Genomic DNA, 18393 nt, shown 5'->3' with positions numbered 1-18393 from the left:
CAGTCTATTCATTGCCTGGTCCTTAAGGCAGGATACATACATCTGCCAAACAGGAACAAGAAGTCATGAAGCCTTACCATCAACTTCTGATCAAATGTCTTCTAAAATAAGCACAAAACAACCAGATGCTGGCACAAACTGGAGGTTTTCTTATTCCTATACAAATGAAGATGAGATCAAGCATCATTCCAAATTCAGTTTCTTATTGCTCCCATTGCTAGTGTATTTATTTGCAAGTGACATTATCACTAAAATCTAAAACAATTGGCAGGTTTAATCACATGCACTATGTGTGAGATGGCAAAACAAGCTATTGGTAAATTCCTTCATTAAATGGCACTGTTGGGTGTCACATAATATTTTTGCAACATGAGATTGCAATTGCTATTCCTGTTGGGGGATGGGTAGTCTGAAGAGTGCATTTGCTTCAGGCTTGGATGAAAGCACTGATGTGCAGCCTGTAAATTAGCTCTCAGGTGTGGAACGTATGTGAAAAAAAGTGCTCGATGTCTATGGCTTGTGCTTGTCACGGACAGTAATGCCAGAGGGAAGAGCAGTTTGATTTGTTGCTAGTGATTGTGTGGTAGGTGATGGAAACTGGAATCCTCCATAGTGGGAAGAAAGGAGCAGCTAGGACTAGATTTGTACTTGTGAAGGTAGAAGCAGTTTAAACTAGAAAATCCACTCAAAGAAACATAGGTATTTGATGCAATATGCTGTATTTTCTAAGGTTTATTTCTATTGTATATGCATGTCCTTGTACATGCTCATGCTTCTGTGTGTGTGTCCACCACATGCATGCCTGGTGCCTGCAGAGAGTCTAGAAAAGAGTGATGGATTCTGGGACTAGAGACAGTTGTGAGAGCTGCCTGGTGTAGGTGCTAAGAACTGAACCTGAGTCTTCTGTCGGCGGAGCAAATGCTATCAGCCATTGAGCCATCGCTCCTGCCAGAGCAGTATGCTTTCCGATCATGATTTAACACCGAAAGAAATACATGTTGCAGTATGATTAGGTAAAACACAGTTAATTCCATTTTTTCTGTTGACTGTGCAAAGGGATAGTAGTGTGCATCAGAGTCCCTGCCCTACAATAAAGAATGTCATTGACTTATGGAAAGGTTATAATTCACAATTTGTAAACTTAAAAATGACATACTGAGGACTGGCAGCCTGGCTCTGTTGGTATAGTTCTTTCCTAACACACTTGAAGCCCTGAGTCAGATATGTATGAATCCAGCATGGTGGCACATACCTGCACTGGAGGTGGGTAGAGGCAGGAGGATTGGAAATTCAAGGTCATCTTCAGACATTCAGTAAGTTTGAGGCATCCTGGCCTCATCTCAAAAAAAAAAAAAAAAAAAAGACTTTTTTTTTTAAACAAAAAAGTTGACATTACCTAACTAAAATATGCCAACTTTATATTTACTAGGCAAAATACAGTTTACATTAGGAAACATTTTTGTTCTTCTGAAATAAAGACCCACGTAAGCATTGTACCCAGCAGATAAAGGTAATTAATTGTCAAATAAGCCTGAAAACCCTGACTTTGATCCCCAGAACCTACATAAGGCAGAAGAGAACCAACTCCACTAATATACACAATAATAATAATAATAATAGTAATAATAATAATAATTTTTTAAAGAGCTGTGTGTAAATCAAGTTATTTGATACACAAGAATTTGCAATCATACTTTGTAGTAAAATAACACACACAAAAATTAAAGTACTTTTCTCAAGCATTCATGCCCATTAAAAAGTAAAACCAACATTTGTACTAAGGACTTGATTCTCATCTGAATTCATCTCTTCATTTTAATGTGAGAAGAGATTCCTACAAAATTAGTCAGTAGAGGGGTGACTACATGCCATCTCCCTTAACCCTTATATGTCACTGGGCTGCTAGGATGATGAAGAATCTGTCTCCTCCTTTGGCATGTCACAGACTACTACAGGAACTCCAGTGTTAGGCAAAGACAGTCAGTTCTGTGATAGATGAAACAAGATGTCTGTGAAAACAGAGAATGATGCCTACCCACTCCAGCCTAAGAGGTCAAAGGAGGTTTCTCAGAACTGTTCCATCTAATGATACACCCATTATGCCTAGAAAATATTTGTGGTGATCCTAAAGTTTTGCTTAAACCAGTAGAACATACTGTTTGGGTGGTGATGGAAGGTAGGTTGGAAATATTGTCCATGGCTTAGGGAACCAGTCCAGATTCAGGGAAAGGGTGTCTCCCTACATAACCCACGGAAATGCTGAGAAGCTGAAGGTCATTGGTGATTTCAAGCCTGTGAGATTCACTGGCAGAGAATGCTGAGGACAACTAGGAGTACAAACCTTGTAGCTCATGGTTTTTCAGACAGTAGAGAACGTGGGTGGCTCCTTGGAGATCAATACAATGTCCTAGGTCAGCTTAAGGATTGATTACTAGGTCCTATCCTGCTATTCTGACACCTCCTAAAGACAACAAACATTGCCTGGTGTTAATTGCCCCTGGTAAAAGGAAAAGTCTGAGACCTGTTCCATGCTGTGACAGTTCCCAGCTGGTCTCCAAGGAGGGAGAGACAGCTGCCACACACTCTACAAAGACCTCCCAAGGCAAAGAAGGAGTGGGAACTGACACTTTTCGCATCTGCTAGGTGCTGCCCAGCATGCTAGACCCTTTAAATCATGCTTTGTTGCATGAATCTTAAATGGTCTTATTAATAAAACAAACCCAAAGCCAGGTATTGGGGTGAAAGCTGGAAGATCAGAGAGACAGAACAGGTCACAGCCTCCTCACCTCGCCAATTCCTCAGCTGATCCTGTTTCCTCAGACTGGAAGCCTCTGAGTCCTCATCTGAATAGTTCTCAGCTGAACTGCTGCTTAAAAGCCTAAAAGCTTAACTAGCCTATAGTTCCTTGTCCCTCACACCTTAAATACCTTTCTGCCTCCTGCCATTACTTCCTGGGATTAAAGGCGTGAGTCACCATGCTTGGCTGTATCCTTGAACACACAGAGATCCAGGCAGATCTCTGCCTCTGGAATGCTAGGATTAAAGGCATGTGCTACCACTGCCTAACCTCTACGTTTAATATTGTGGTTGTTCTGTTCTCTGACCCCAGATAAGTTTATTAGAGTGCACAATATTTCAGGGAACACAATACCACCACAATGCTTCATTTTTGTACCCAACTCAAGAATGATTAATTATTTCCATTATACCACATGAGAAAATGAGGGTGGGCATCTACAGGACCACCATACAATAAATATTTTGGGGGTTGTAGAAATTTGTTCTGTGCTCAACATAGTAGACCTCTGGTCACATGCTGCAACTGAGTACTTGACATGTGGCTAGTGTGACTGAAGAATGAAATCCCAGTTTCATTTGCTTTCAATAGATTTAAACTTATCAAAAGATCAGCTAGACAGGCCAAAGGACTTACAGATTGGGCAATTATTTTCCAAACATGTAGTTCTAAGCTTAAGATTTTTTTGTTTCTGGGAACTTTCCAGAAAACAACAATCTATCTGGTTTCCCAAATTTTGTTCTTCTTTCTCCTTGCCAAAGCCTAGTTTGAGGGAAAGGGGTGGAGTGGAGGGAGAGAGAGGCCATACTTATTTTCTGACCATTTCAACCTCTGCAAAAAATCATCATTAGGTGATGGAAATAATTGCAAGAAGAATAGGCCTCAAAGTTCTGGACAACAAGAAACAGCACCCTCCATGGGGGAAATAGAACTTTCTAGTTAAAGATCACTAAGCCAGGGGATGTAAGTACAAACAAGACAGAGTCTTTGGGTGTTTTGAGAGGGGACAGTGTCAGCACAAGCAGGGTTGAAGCTAGGGGACCTTAATCATTTACACCCTTTACAAGGAAAAAGAATAATTCCATTATAGACAGGAGTGACATGCCAGGAACAAGAGCTGGCCAGCCATTTGTTAATTTATTCCTCCATTTCTTACTACCCACTGTCTTATCAGTTTATTTATTTATTTATTTATTTATTTATTTATTTATTTATTTATTTATTTATTATTTATTTATTTATTTATTCGAGACAGGGTTTCTGTGTGTAGCTTTGCTCCTTTCCTGGAACTCACTCTGTAGCCCAGGCTGGCCTCAAACTCACAGAGATCCACCTGGCTCTGCCTCCCGAGTGCTGGGATTAAAAGCGTGTGCCACCACCGCCCAGCTGACTTATCAGTTTAAAGCACTTGAAGTTTCAAAGGATAAGGGCTGGAGAGATGTCTCAAGTGGTAAAATGCTTGCCTTGGACTGGGAATACATACATAAGGCTGGGAGAGGTTTGGATGCCCAGCACCACAGAAACAAAGAAAGAATAAAGAAGAAGATTTCACCTGATGCTAAAGTGCTTGTCTCCCTAGCATGAGGCCCTGGGTTTGATCCCTAGAACCCAGTTTAAAAAGAAGGGACTACTGCTGCTTGCTTATAATCTCAACACAGCAGAGGTCCAAAAAGTTGAATCCCCGGGTTGCTGGCCAGTGAGCCAGCCGAGCCTAATTAATGAGCTCCAGGCCAATCAGAGACTGTGCATCATGAACTAAACTCAACATGTTCCTGACAGCAACAACACACCCAAGGGTGTCCTCCTGCTTCCATATACATGTGGACCCATGTGCTTTTGGACCTGAACACATGTATTCATACATAGGTATTCGTATGCATGTGTGTACACATGCAGGCACACAACACACACACACACACACACACACACACACACACACATAAGCATACACATGCATACATGTAAAAAAGAAATGTCAACGTTTTTGCCAGTTTTGAAGCAGAATTGTTATTTGTCATAAAAGCACAGCTAAGATTAATGAAATCATGTTTTGTAAATCTATACCTTCTGTTGATTTCATTTTGATGAGGAACCGGACTGTTAGGGAGAGAGACTTGCATATACATAAGATCTCCCAGAAGCTCCATGATTCCTGTGAGTATCTTTGTGTTGAGCCTCAGTTCTGAAACTGACCTGGGATATTCCTCTTCCATATCCATTGTGCAGAGACCAAGGAGAAGAATGTGACGACATGAATAAGATCAATGGTGATGGCTGTTCCCTCTTCTGCCAACAAGAAATTTCCTTCAACTGCATTGGTGAGTCTTTGCTGTCTTTGGCCTTGGCTGATTGTCCAATTATAATAATAACAGTTATGACTAAATAAACTTCACTCATTTCAGTTCATATTTATTAAGTGTCTCCTATGAGACACACACTGTCATAAGCACTGTGAAACACAGAAAGGGAAAAATAAAGTAAGACAGAGGGCGAACATGGCTATCCTCGAGAACCCATGTCCTCGTAGATGATGACAGTGACAGGTGACATTTTTTTTTTATCATCCTTTACCTCACGGACATTATTGGTTTTCTCCACACCAACTGCCCAAGATGACTATTGTTATAGTATATCTTGTGTAAGTCTTTTATTCTTTAGAGGTGGGAAAAATCAGAAGTTGAGGCGATTACAAAATGTTTTCTGAATCACACTGATTGGCAGAGGCTGGAGAGGGAATGACTGAACCTTGATCGTGTGTGATTCTCAAGTCTCAGCTCACCCTACTCCATACACCCTCCAGCTGGGGAATCTACCTGCTGCCTGGGTCCTTGCTTCAGATCCAAGCTGCGCAGTCTCTGGGATCTGCAGCCCAGGACAGATAACAGACCAGTCCGTGCTTAGAAAGCAAACCTCCTTTTCCCACCTTTACCAAGTCGGGTGGGAAATGTGTTTTCCTCTGCCTTCTCGAGGAGTCTGGCCTATCTTGTTGTTTCAGCCCCACTTGGGAGGCCCTGTCCAGCCCCAGGGCTGGTAAACAGACAGGGGGTGGGGGCAGGGATGGAATGTTGAGCTGGCCCAGATGAGATCATGCTTCCTTTAAGATGCAAATCGATACCTGAAGATCAAAGGTCCTCTGGCTAATCCCTTGGGCTGGAGGTGAAAACTAATCACAATTCATTTGCAAGTACAAAGGACAGAGGTGCACTATCTGAAAGGGGCCTGGGCAGCTACAGAGGGGATGAAAACCGCGGTGGGAAGATTTCTCACTGAAAGGCAGTTTTCCAGGAAGACTATGGGGAAAGAGATGTCATCGCATCCTCGCGTCTGCAGTGCGTTAAAGTGCCGGGCTTGGACAGTCTTTCTCCTAGTAGACTGGAGTCTGTGAGCGTAACAGAAATGCATCGTTTACTGTTAATTCCATTCTGAACACATTTAGAACGCACCTACTATCTATCTCCTGCACCAAGTAGGAGCTGAGCAGCACAAGGGGGGTGCTAGGCAAATGAATGTGGTTAGAAAAAGGGAGACGCAAAATGAGGAAGGACGTGGCAGTTTCTAGGCAGAACTTTGCCTCGTTTTTTTTTTTTAATTGCAGAAGACTTTCCCCCAGGTTGAGAGTTAAGTGTAGCCCATTGTGAAAGCTTGATTAGCAACTAACCTAGTGGTATGGCAGCAGGAAGCATTAATTAAAATCAAGAATCAAGCGCTAGACCTAGTGCTAAGCTAAGGACTTACATAAGCTTGACCAGGTTTGGCCTAAGTCCGCTTCCTCTAAGTGGAAATGATTAGGTGAAGAGATCTCTGAGAATCTGTCCTTCTTCTGTGTGGTTCCCAATGCGTGCGGCGGAATTCTTCATAATTGCAAACTTTGCTTGAACCCAAACTTTGCCTTTGCCAACCATCACTGATCCCAATGTGTATCAAAGAATACTTACCTACTTGACTAATGTGAATGCAGTATGTCACTTTGGAACTCCCTGGAAGAAAGCAGGTTCTGGTAAAGGTGGGGTGTTTGGCATGGGCCCCCTAAAAATAGATGCTTTAGAACTGTTCAACAATGCACAACAACTGGGGAGATGCTTTCAGGAAAGGGACAGCACCCGGCAGTCCACAGACCAGAACTGGTGTTATAAATTGGAGGAGCGGTGGCCACTCTCCTTGTTCCTTTGTCTGAATGCTCCCCAGGCACAGCAGAGCTGAGTGAGTGAAAGAAAGATCCCATGCCCCAGAGAACTCCAACTATTATCTGTTCCTTTAGCTACAAAAACGCTCACTTGCTGGTCTGTGCATCAGAGCTATTTGACCCTTTTGGTTGCTAGAGAGTAGATGGAAATTAGGATGTTATTCACCACTTATCAGAAAATGGACTGAACTTTATATAGAGAGTGGTAAGACTTAGAGACTCTTCTAGAAGTAGTACTAAGTCGTAAATCTAGAATCTGCTTTCCTTACTTGTTTGGGCCTCACTTTTCCTTTGACTAAATGTTCAGGATTAGAAGTTTCCAAAATATGCTCTCTAACATTTGTGAGGAAAGATAAAATGAAGAAAAGGATGTTGTCAAGAAGATGAGACCCAGTTCCTCCGAAGTCCATCTTACACACATATTTTTCACTGCCTTCTAAGTGTTTTCTTGGAGGTAGTATTTGATGACCATCTTTTATATGTCAGCCATATTTGTAAACTATTTTTATCTGGGCAACTTTTTCATGGGTCACTTTTACAAAACAAGAAAGGAAGGCATTGTGGAGAAGATAAAAAAACATACGGGGTTAAGCTGTTTAAAAACTGCTGCAGTAAGTTAGTTGCAAAGGAGTTCACTCATCGGTTCTGATTTAAAGAGCTTTGGAGGTTAATGGGGGCTTTATTATTATGAAGCAATTCATGTAATAATTTAATGGAGTGAAATACATAGATGGTGTCAAAGGAAGTCTCTCTCTTTCTCTTGTACATTGAGTGATGTCTGTGTTAGAGCAAAGACATCAGCTGTACCCCTGACTGGTCATTTAGAATTCCATGATAGACACTTACAGAGAAACAGGCATTCCAGGCAGAATGGAACACATCCTAAGATACCAGATCCCAGGGACTGTATTCCAACACAAACTCCAAAACTTCAGTCTGAAAAACTTCCTTTCAAGAAAAACAGCTCAATTATAAACAGGGAAATTTGCACACACACACACACACACACACACACACACACACACACACACACACACATCCAATAGCTTTAATAACTCAGTGATGTGGGACTGGAGTGCTGGGGAAGGTTTCACTGAAGAGGACATTCTTCTCATCATTGTGCACGTCAAGAATAGTGACCAAGAAAATAGACCTCCGTGAAAATGACTTGGGTTTACACCACAGTTTGGAAATACAATGTTGACTAAGACTTGGTGCTCTCATTCAGAAAATGTGAAAGACCTAGGGCTCATCTTTGGCAGATATCTATTACTATCCTCTTTCTAGATTTGAGGAATCAGAATCAGAATCACTCTCCCAATGAGGTAGAGCACAATCCTCATTATAATAGTTGAATATCCAAGCTTCTTCCCTAAGTCACTCAGCAGCTTGAGTGGGGCTCATATTTACCTTCTACCCCAACAGACAACCAATATACAACCTGAATCAAAAGCCAGTATGGAATCCATTTTGATGAGGATGCAGGAAAGTACTAGAGACAGCATCTAGCATCAGAGCTGAGGAGACAGGAGCAGGTGTGTTAGTTCTTTCCAAGGCTAGTCCCAAGGACAGATCTTCTGCCTGAAATTGACCTTTAGGGCATGCACTTCCTAGTCTCCAGTCCTCGAAGAAAGCCTTCCATCAGGTATTGGGTATTTCAAATGGCTGATTAAAGCTAACCAAAGTTGATTTCTGTTGATTATATCTTAAAATCCTAACTGAAAGATACCCTCACAACATAGGAGGAAGTTTAGCAGCATTTCCTGAAGAAGCTTCCCTCTCTTGTGTGATGTGGGAAGATGGATGTTGTGAAAGACCTATCAGCTACAACAGTCCTCTATGGGAGCACCACAGTACTGGAAAGGCTAGCCCTAGGTTACGCTGTTTTATTTAATATGATCCTATGTGTGGCTCTTATTCCAGATGTGAAATCTGATATTTTTATGTTGTCTCAACTGACCTGAGCTCACAAGAGATATGGTCCTACCTCCAGACTGAATAAAGGACCCTGCTTTTTCTACTCTGGAACTTTGCATCTGGAAAGATTTTCCTTCCTTCTTTCCTTCCTTCCTTCCTTCCTTCCTTCCTTCCTTCCTTCCTTCCTTCCTTCCTTCCTTCCTCCCTTCCTTCTTCCCTCCCTCCCTTCCTTCTGATTTGCATTTCTGATTTTTCCTCTATCGTCTCCTCCCATCCTCTTAGTTCTTGTCATCCTCTCCTCCTGCTCCTTCTCCTGCTCTGCTGCTTTTCTTTACCACTCCTGTCATCACAGACCATTTAGAAGGGCTGTTTTCCCTGGGCCAGTAACAGCAGTGGGAGGGTGGGTGACAGATTTACGGGGGCATTCCCCTTCACTTTTCAGAAGCCCACACATCCGGAAGTATTCCCAAGGTGCCAATGTGTTATTGTGCAACACTCTGGTGACTTCCCTTTCCCACTTTCCCACCCCCGGTGCCTAGTCCCCCAGAACATAATAAGTTTCTTATTAAAACAAATACCGCCCACAAGACCTCTTGAGTAATGCCGACTACATCCCCCTTGCAATGTGGAAATTATCTTGTCCTCTTTCCGCCTTTTAGAACTATAACACACACCAGGCCTGGGGTTTCCTTTCAAAACCGTGGTATCAGTGAAGTGATAACTCCCCCAGCAGGCGCTGGCTGGAGGCATTGTTCAGCAGCAATGGGGATTCCTCTGTAAGGCACTGAGTCATAAACTACAGACAGGCTGCTGATAAAAGCCGAAGGAGGGAAGGGAATGGTCAAATTAGTCAGACAAAATGTGCAGGATCCCCCAAAGGGATTGCACTTAGTCATATATCTTGAGGCAAAGCTGGAAACATGTTACCTTTAGAGAGGACACTTGCGCCTTCACAGGAGATGCAACCAACCCTGGGTGTCTTCGTCTCCCACCCTGCACGCTTCAGGGTAGTCCTGGATCATTCAGTCCAGGTTCTAGTTTAGTGGTGAACCTTACGCAGTCCAGCACCTTGGAACTGCAGTTGTGCCGTCTCTGAAAGGCTCTTTATGTTTTGGATAGCCACCTACTACTGAGCAATCCTCATTTGTCTAGTAGCTATTTAAAGGCTTGAGGAGACTCTAACCTTGCTTGATGCTGATATATAGTCAAGAAAAAACAAAGTCATAGAGACTCCCACATCCTATCTCCCAGGACGGCAGACACTCCTCCTGGGCCCTTCTCTCTTCCTCCCAACTCCTCTCCCCCAGCAGCTCTCAGCCCCACTTTGTCTCTCATCCCTGACAGGGCATCTCCACCCCTGTGTTAGAGCCAGGGCCAGTAACTCAATTAGCACTCCCTACAACCCAGGGTCCTCCCTCTCCATGAGGTAGATAAGGGGTAGGGGGCTGAAGATCAATCTGCCTTGCCACCAGTTGCTGGGAGGGCAGGGGGTCACCTAGCCTGTGGCCCCTCTGTCAGACTGTCCTGGCCTTAGTGAGCCAAGGCGAGAAAGGAAAACAAGAAGATGAATCGTTGTGTCTTCTTGGTGGATATTCTGAGGAGAGTTTAGAACAACAGTGACTAAAAAAGAAAACAGTATCTTAGGCTAGCGGGGAGGGAGACAAGGAATCCGTCTCTGCTGGGAGCTACATTGCTTATTATTTTTCTTTCTAACAATGTATAACCATAATGGGCGAATCCACCTCTCACCTTAGAAAAAAATAAATTTACGAATCAGAATTAGACTTTCCCGGTTGCCTAGATTCACTCACACTTCTCTCCATTAAAAAAAAAAAAGTATAATAACTTTGCCCTAAAAGACTTCCTTGAAACAATGTTTACATTGGCTTAAAGACAGGCCTTTATTAAAGAAAAAGAACAAAAGAGAAAGAGAGAGAGAGAGAGAGAGAGAGAGAGAGAGAGAGAGAGAGAGAAGGGAGGGAGGGAGGGAGGAAGGAAGGGAGGGAGAGAGAGAGAAAGAGAGAGAAAGGAAGGAAGGAAGGAAGAAAGAAAGAAAGAAAGAAAGAAAGAAAGAAAGAAAGAAAGAAAGAAAGAAAAAGAAAGAAAGAAAAAGAAAGAGAAGAGCTTTGGAGGGTGTGGCAATGGCGGTGATGGAGTCAGGATGTGTATGTACAGCAGTAGCAGAGCAACATGAAGCATCGTAGTTATCACCCCGGCATCTGGGTGAAATCCTGGTGCTGATACTTTAACCCTATGCCTCTGTTTTTTTCATCAGTAAAATACATCAGTTATCATTGCTACTTAGAGTTGTTGTGAAAACCAAACATACTTCCTTGTCTGGGGCAGGGGGTTAGTTTGCCATGAATTCCATCTGCAAGGCAGGACAGGCAAGTAGAAAAGAGTTCATTTATGTTCAACATTGAAACTGGTGCCCCCTGATAGTGTGATATGAATGTTCTTCTTTTTATTAACACAATTCATTCAAAAGTTGTATCAATGCTCCCAGCAACTATAACTAAAGTCATTATCTAGTTTGGTAGAGGATAAAACTGTGAATCTGAAACATTATGTACACTGCTCAAGGTTGTACAACTAGATTCAAGAGAAGTGGGTTTGCAACAGGTAGCCAATCTGTGTGCCTCATCAGGCAGGGTTCCACTTGTTAGATGTCTAACTCCACTGGTACTATGCTAAGAAACTTTCTGAAAAATATGATATCATTCAACCTTCCAGAGTAATAATACACATCTTGCTGACCAGAAAATAAAGGCACTGAGTCAAGCTTGAGTGGATTGTCCAAAGTCTTCTCACCAGGTAGGTCAGAAAACAATTCAAACAGCAGAGACTGTGTCCAAAACCCGAATAAAGTCTCAAATGAGCAGGAAAGTATTTCCTGGTATTTCTTTGATACCACTGAGTCCCAGAAGGAAGGAAAGTGAATAGGCATGTCTGTCTTGCATCTTTGCTGTGACATGATTACAACCACCAAAACAAAACAACAACAAAAACAAAAAACACAAACAAACAAAGCTTCTCTGCATAAAGTTCACTTCCTCAGTGATGGCATGATGGGACCGTCTTTCCCCAAGCCTTCTCTTTTTCCTCTTAACATCAGCCTCATTGCTTTCTACCATCTAAGACAGGGAGAAAATAGCACTCAATCGGTTCCCTTTGCCGAGGCTTCATTGGGGAGCATGGAGTCTGTGGTTTCTATCTGGGTGGCCATGGACCCCTTCCTCCTGCCTCTGTGGCTCAGTTTCCTTTTCTGGGAAATAGACACCATTATCAAGGCCATAATGGTCCAGAGTATTAAAGATGATTCAGGGCATCTCATGGGCTCCTTTTCTCCTCCCTCCCTCTGTATCTTAAAATTGGCTGATGCAGAAACAGACGGTGCATCTAAGGCAGGACTGGTTCTGAGCCAGATCTTTGAATCCTGACACTAAATCACTGTGGTTGGTACCTCTTACAGAGTAACTAGGCCTTCCCACACACAGCATCAAGTGATGAGGCTGACTTAGATGAACCCAAAGGGCCTCTGGAGTCTAACTTCGAGAATTAAAATCCCAGATTGTTATTGTTTTAAAACTGTGCGGTTTTAAAAGAAGGGCTCTGGGAGGAGAAAGGAATTCCTTTCACCCTGAAGGTCAAAAGGGGTCACCCAGGGCACAAAAGAGCAGGAAAAGGAGGCAATGGGGCGGAAGGCTGACGTGTGGGCAGGACCAAAGATCTGAGTCCTCGACCGGGAGGTCTGAGGAATACATTCAAAGTTCTCAAGTCAGTATTCCTTAGGATCAAGCCTGCCTATCTGCCACAGACCAAAGCCCACTACCCCCTTTGCTAAGCAGGGAGGCCTGCCCAACAAAGAGACAGAGCTGGAGTGAGAAGAAACAGGAGGCCTCTGATACCAGCAGGGGGGAATTCTAGCCCTTAGCCCTGGGTCAACTTCCTGACTCTCAGGAAGGGCTCAGGATGAGAGAACCCACTTGAAGCTTTCTTAAATATAAGGAATTGAGACCAGACTTTGACATGTGCTTTTGAAGGGCAGCCAGAGTCCTGGCAGGTGAATCTGGGCAGTTAGGAACAAGTACTGAAAATGACCAGAAATCCATCTGCCTTGAGGTGCATCTGTACACTAACAGCTTAGGTAAGCTTCAAGAGGGAAGAAGCCACTAGAACTGGTGTCAAGGCCTTTCTCTGGGCTGGGGCTTTCTTCTGTTGCTTGCAGTCCATGTTGAGTTGGAATAGCCATTTAATATTCATGAGCTGTGATCTCCACTTGAAGGGAGTGCCCTGGGGGAAATTGAAATATTAAGCAAGGGAGGAATATAGTCCTAATTGTATCCTCCTTTTCTTTTTTGGAGACAAAAGTAATGTTCTGAAAATAAAATGATGGATGGACAGTCAAGGTGATGTGCAGACTTCACGGTGTAGAAAAGGGCAGCTGCTTGCTCCAACATGTGCACGCAGAGCCAGGCTGAAGCCGGTGCAAACTGGCTACTGGATTTCACCCTTCTCTGTCACTTCCCATTGATTGTACCTTCTGTTTGCCAAGCTCTGTGCTCTGTGTTTCAAAGAAGCAGCAGCATGTAAGGAAGGCCAGGGCGGGCGGGAAAAATGCCCATGAGGGTGATTTCAAAGTCACTGCTACCAGGAGTTCAGATTATTCAGCACTCAAGGCAGGGAAGGGCTTTTGTAGCGTGAAAAGAGGGTCAGCATGGTGGATTACAAGGAAAGCTGAGGACATAGCCTTGCAGGCAGAGGTTCTTCAAGGTCTGTGAGGACTGTGGTGACTTCTGGCCTCAGGGGAGGAGAAAGGGGCAGGTATGTGTCCTCTCAGAAAATCAATCACTACCTAAGGACAAAGCCAACCCATTGAAGGTTTTGGCAAATAAAGTCCGATTGCAATGTATCAAGGCCCCTTTGTTACTATACTGCCACTACAAAGGAGGGCTATAGTGTTTCCAGTGGAAGCCCTATGTGGCCTACAAAGTCATATAGTTACTGCCTGTCACTGTACTGAAGGTCTCGTTCACAGATGGCTGCTGCAAAGAAAGATGGATTGATAGTAGGTACAAAAATAGCAATTTTTGCAGTGAGAGATAGATTCAGGTAGATGAGGGAGAGAGATAGAGAGAGATAGGAATAAAAAGAATGTAAGGCAAAGGGAGAAAGGGAGAAGGAGAGAGAAAGAGAAGGATCCTTTCACCCATCTCCAATTTTGGTGCCCCACATTTGTGTTTACACATCTGTGTCCTTCATCCTTGAGCAAAGAAGGACTTCTGTGTCCCCAGCTTGCTGCTCTAGCAAGCCGTTCTTGGATATACTTAAGCATGGGGCATTTTGTGGCTGAAAGCAATGACTACCCGAGCCCATGTGGCTTCACTTCTTAAAGGTTCAGACAGCATCTGTAACCCACCCCACCTCTGGAAGGCCCAACTCTGATGTCCCAGGAAATTCCACTGAAGTCTCTCTTTTAGACCCACAATGCCCCTGAAAGACAAACATTATGATGACCTCTTTCTGGATGACACAGCAAAGCTCCCAGATACATGAGCAATTCAGTAAATATTTATGGAGTTGAGAAATGACCACCAGAGGAGCAAACCTTCCCCAGTGTCACTCCCCGAGCCAGACTGACTGCCACACATGTCACTGACCCTCCTTTCCTGATCCTCACAGGGCCGTGAATGGTGGAGGCTGTGCCACTATGTTATTGAGGCTTTGGGAGGCAAAGTAGTTGTTTGGAAGTAGGCGCTCTTAAGTGGTGAAATTGAGATTTGAACTTAAATCTGCTCCACTGAGAAGTCCCCAGATGCCTTCCATGAGAATGCCAGATCTTCAGATAGGGCCTGTCTTTCTCACCCACCCTGGCAATATTCATAATAGTACAGAGAATGGGTTCTTAATGCAATTCTATTAATTAAGTTACTTCTATGATTTTTTCTTTATTAAGTCTCTTTAAATTAATGCCATGGACCCTATAGGCTAGTTTTAACATCGTATAGGTCATCTGTGTAAAGAAATCAAGACACAGCGATGTTCAGTAATTTACTCAAGATTTGCATTCACCAGAAAGTAAGGTATTCTAGGCCTGAAAGTGTGGCTCCTGAGCCTCTAAGCTGAACTACTTCTTTTATGTTACATTTTTATCTTTAGGCTTATCTAATAAAATGGGTACTCTGGGGAGCAGAAGGGCCTAACAGCAAACAGATAATGAGAAGGGGAAACAATACAAGAAGCAGTGGAGACTTCCCAGAACAAAAGGATTCCTAGGTCTCTTTAAGAAACACCATCTGAAGTGTTTATTTACAGATCATTAAATGCTTAACACAGGAAGCAACTGAAAGGCCACTTTCTCTAGGTTGCCACTGGTTAAGGGTCAAAGAGAAATTAGCATAAAACAAATCTGAAATTATAGCAATCATTAAAGGTTTTCGTTTTAACTTGCTGGACAGAAAGATGAAATGCCCCGTGCTAGCATTTGCAGCTGTGAGGCTAAGCTCTGCCCTAGGTTGCCCTCCTTGTTACCTCGGGCGGCAACCGACAGCCCGAGGTGACCCTGAGATCTCACACAAGGGGTTTGTCTGCTGGAAGCACCTGCCGCATGTCAACTTTTCTATGCTATATATTGACCTTCACAGCAGAGCTTCATCAGTGGCAGTATGATGGGATGGATGGGAAGACTCCCCGGAGCCCTGGAAAGCTCCTGGTTGGAGTTGGTGAGTCTAGGAAACATTCCTAGGCAGTGGGGCTCCCACTGTTGAGTTTGAATGTCCGCAATGAGGCAGAGTCCTTCTGTAGGGACAACAAACAGACTAGCCCTGATGGAGTCTACTGCAGGATGTCACAAGAGGCCCGGGTGGGGTTATCTGGTCTTGTAGTGAGCATTGTTTCTAGGCAGAAGCACAACAGGCTAGAGCAATATTTTAAGACATCAACCTCCCTGAGTGGGATGCTCTTCAGGGGCCAACAAAGTACTTTTGGCAAGCTGACCTGATGAGAAATCAGAGTGATTTTAGCTTTCAACACCAGTCAGAAAGCCGGCCCAAATTATCCATAAGTTTAAATTAAACTATCAACTGCCATTGGCAGGGATGTGAACATCCTGGCAGGAGCCGTCCCTCCATTCAGCAGTCCAAAACCGCGCACATAACTTGTGTTTAGTCTCATTACTGTGGAAAACGTTGTGCGAACTATTTGAATCTGCAGCTTTTCCTTCTGTTTGTCTCTGTTCTCTTTTGCCAAAAGAACTTATCAACAGACAGGATAACTGGATGCCCAGACCTGAAGCACGAGAGCCTCCTCTCCCTCTAGTCTCATGTCCTTGAGCATCTTTTCCCGTGTGAGAAATAGGAACCTCGTCCCTTACCTCAGAGGGTTGCTATGATCTGTCCTTTCATGCACTGAATGAACGTGTGCAATGCTCATGTATTGAGCAACTCTCACCATGCCAGTCCTGTGCCATTGCATACCATGCTGCCATTGCACCGGCCAGAAATTTATCAATAAACCTTGACTATCATGGCTATTAAAATAGTGATGTTCTTACTCAGAAGTAGAGAATACCCTATGCCTGGAAGCCAGCAAACAGGTTTGAGAATCATCCATCAAACAAGGAGGTCAAGAAAGGGGTTCTATTAAACAGCATGATGAAACAAAATGTGCTAAGGATTACTCTACCTACACTTGACTAGCTTTTTCTGGAAGAAACTCTCGGTGCTTCTTAAGTATTATCCCCTTCTGGTTTTCCTTACTTCTCTGTCCATTTTAGCACAGATTCCTTTCTCAAGTTCACGGGGTGGTGGTGGTGGTGGTGGTGGTGGTGGTGGTGATGGTGGTTGGTGGTGGTGGGATCAGTTTTCCCTTTTGTCTCTCTACCAGAGTCATCCGAAGTCAGAACTGAAGATTCAGCTTATGTGTTTTATGCCCGACTGTACTTACCATACACCTCTCTCTGTCTTGCATATTTGAGGCCAACTCTCTACCACTGAACTATAGCCCAGCCTTCAGCCTTTCACTTTTCTTGCAGACTCACATATCTAGCTTCTTTACCTGGACTTGAGAGTCACTGAAATACTCAACTCATGTACTTTGCCAGCTTTCTGCCCAAGCTTCTGTTGGCCCCACCAACTAATCCAACATTTAAACAAGAATTGATGGAAACACCCACATTCCCACCACCTTTCTCTTTACCTTTATTCCAATAATTACCATTCCAATTTATTTTCAAAATGTGTTTCCTCCCATACCATTCTCTCCCCATATCCTGAACTACCATTGTTTTACCCAGTACCTGGCTGAAGTATGGCAAGAGAGCCCCCACAGGTTCCCAGTCCCTCAATTTTTCCAGCCCCAATCTGCCCTCTGATTGAGGGAGAGAGCAATTTTCCTAGAATAAACACCTTACTTGGTCCTCTCCACTGGAATGTGTCCATAGTGGCTTTGCATTGCCTTTGAGGAAAATGGTAATCCCAAAGATTCAAGGAGAAAGAACACAGACGCAAATCATCATGGACAAATTAATTAAAGCAAGTCATTAAATAAAGCAAGCTCTTTGTTTGTTTGTTCTTCTACACTGCTTTCTCCCCCTAAGGCAGGGTTCATGAGGTCAGCATTGGACATCGGCAAGATAGGGGTTTTTATAGCTCAGGGGTAAGGGGTTTCAAGTGGGGGATTTTGGTAGGCAAATAGGTTACAGAAGCAGAACATAGCACAGTGATCATGACAAGGAAGTCATAACAAGGTAGTCATAATAACACTTTGAAACAAAGGTAGGGTTGTAAGATGGTGATATCAGCCTTCTGAAACAAAGGCATGGATGCCATTTCCTAGAACAGGCAGTATAGAACCATTTTGTAACTATGGTTACAGGTGGAGCATAGCTCAATCTTTGAGACAGAGAGATTTGATTATAAACCAAACCAACATAGTTTATCTTTATTATATGATGGCTTTCAAGCCCAAGGTGGAGGCAGACTTGTTCATTAGAAAATCTAAATTCCTTGTTAGCACAGCCTTCAAGCCAAGACCTTCATGGTCTGACACAATCATTTGCCAGTTATGTTCCAGTATCCTATTTTGCTTGGTACTTTCTATGTTTTTTGTTTTGTTTTGTTTCTAGCATCTCATGGCTAACAGCATCCTCTCCCCTGGCAAGGTCCTCCCCACCACCCATTGCTTCCTGAAGAGATATAGCCCAGGTTCTGCCTCCAAAGGCGAGTTCTTCTCAAGATAGCCTCAAAAATTGAGCTGGTGGTCCCCCCACACCCTCCCATGTCACCCATGTTCATGCAGCACCAGACATCCCAGAGCAAATCACAGTGCAGTCACAATTCACATACAGCATCCCCCTCCACTCACTAGAAACTGGAATCTAATTTGTGGGCTCAGTAAACATAAAATGAGTGAAAGAAGGGTATATTCCTCATGAGACAGCTTTGTTTCTTAGACATCAAGGTGTAGAACTCTCCTGGTGTTCAGAATCCAAAGGACT

The 18393-nt window shown here is 43.5% G+C and overlaps 1 protein-coding gene across 1 annotated transcript in view; it reads left to right on the top strand.

Annotated features, from left to right (window-relative positions):
* The window catches only part of Pappa (pappalysin 1), a 246389-nt gene that overhangs the window by 113715 nt on the left and 114281 nt on the right, over positions 1–18393 (top strand). Inside the window, exon 9 of the mRNA XM_052717315.1 lies at positions 5024–5115. Coding sequence (XP_052573275.1) covers positions 5024–5115 — 92 coding nt within the window. The remainder of the gene's footprint in view (positions 1–5023; positions 5116–18393) is intronic.

This window comes from Peromyscus californicus, unplaced genomic scaffold (assembly GCF_007827085.1).
Source record: "Peromyscus californicus insignis strain IS unplaced genomic scaffold, ASM782708v3 Scaffold_5__1_contigs__length_169319896, whole genome shotgun sequence".
NCBI lineage: Eukaryota > Metazoa > Chordata > Mammalia > Rodentia > Cricetidae > Peromyscus > Peromyscus californicus.
The sequence above is the reverse complement of the archived record's forward strand: the minus strand, read 5'-3'. Positions and strand labels throughout refer to the sequence as shown.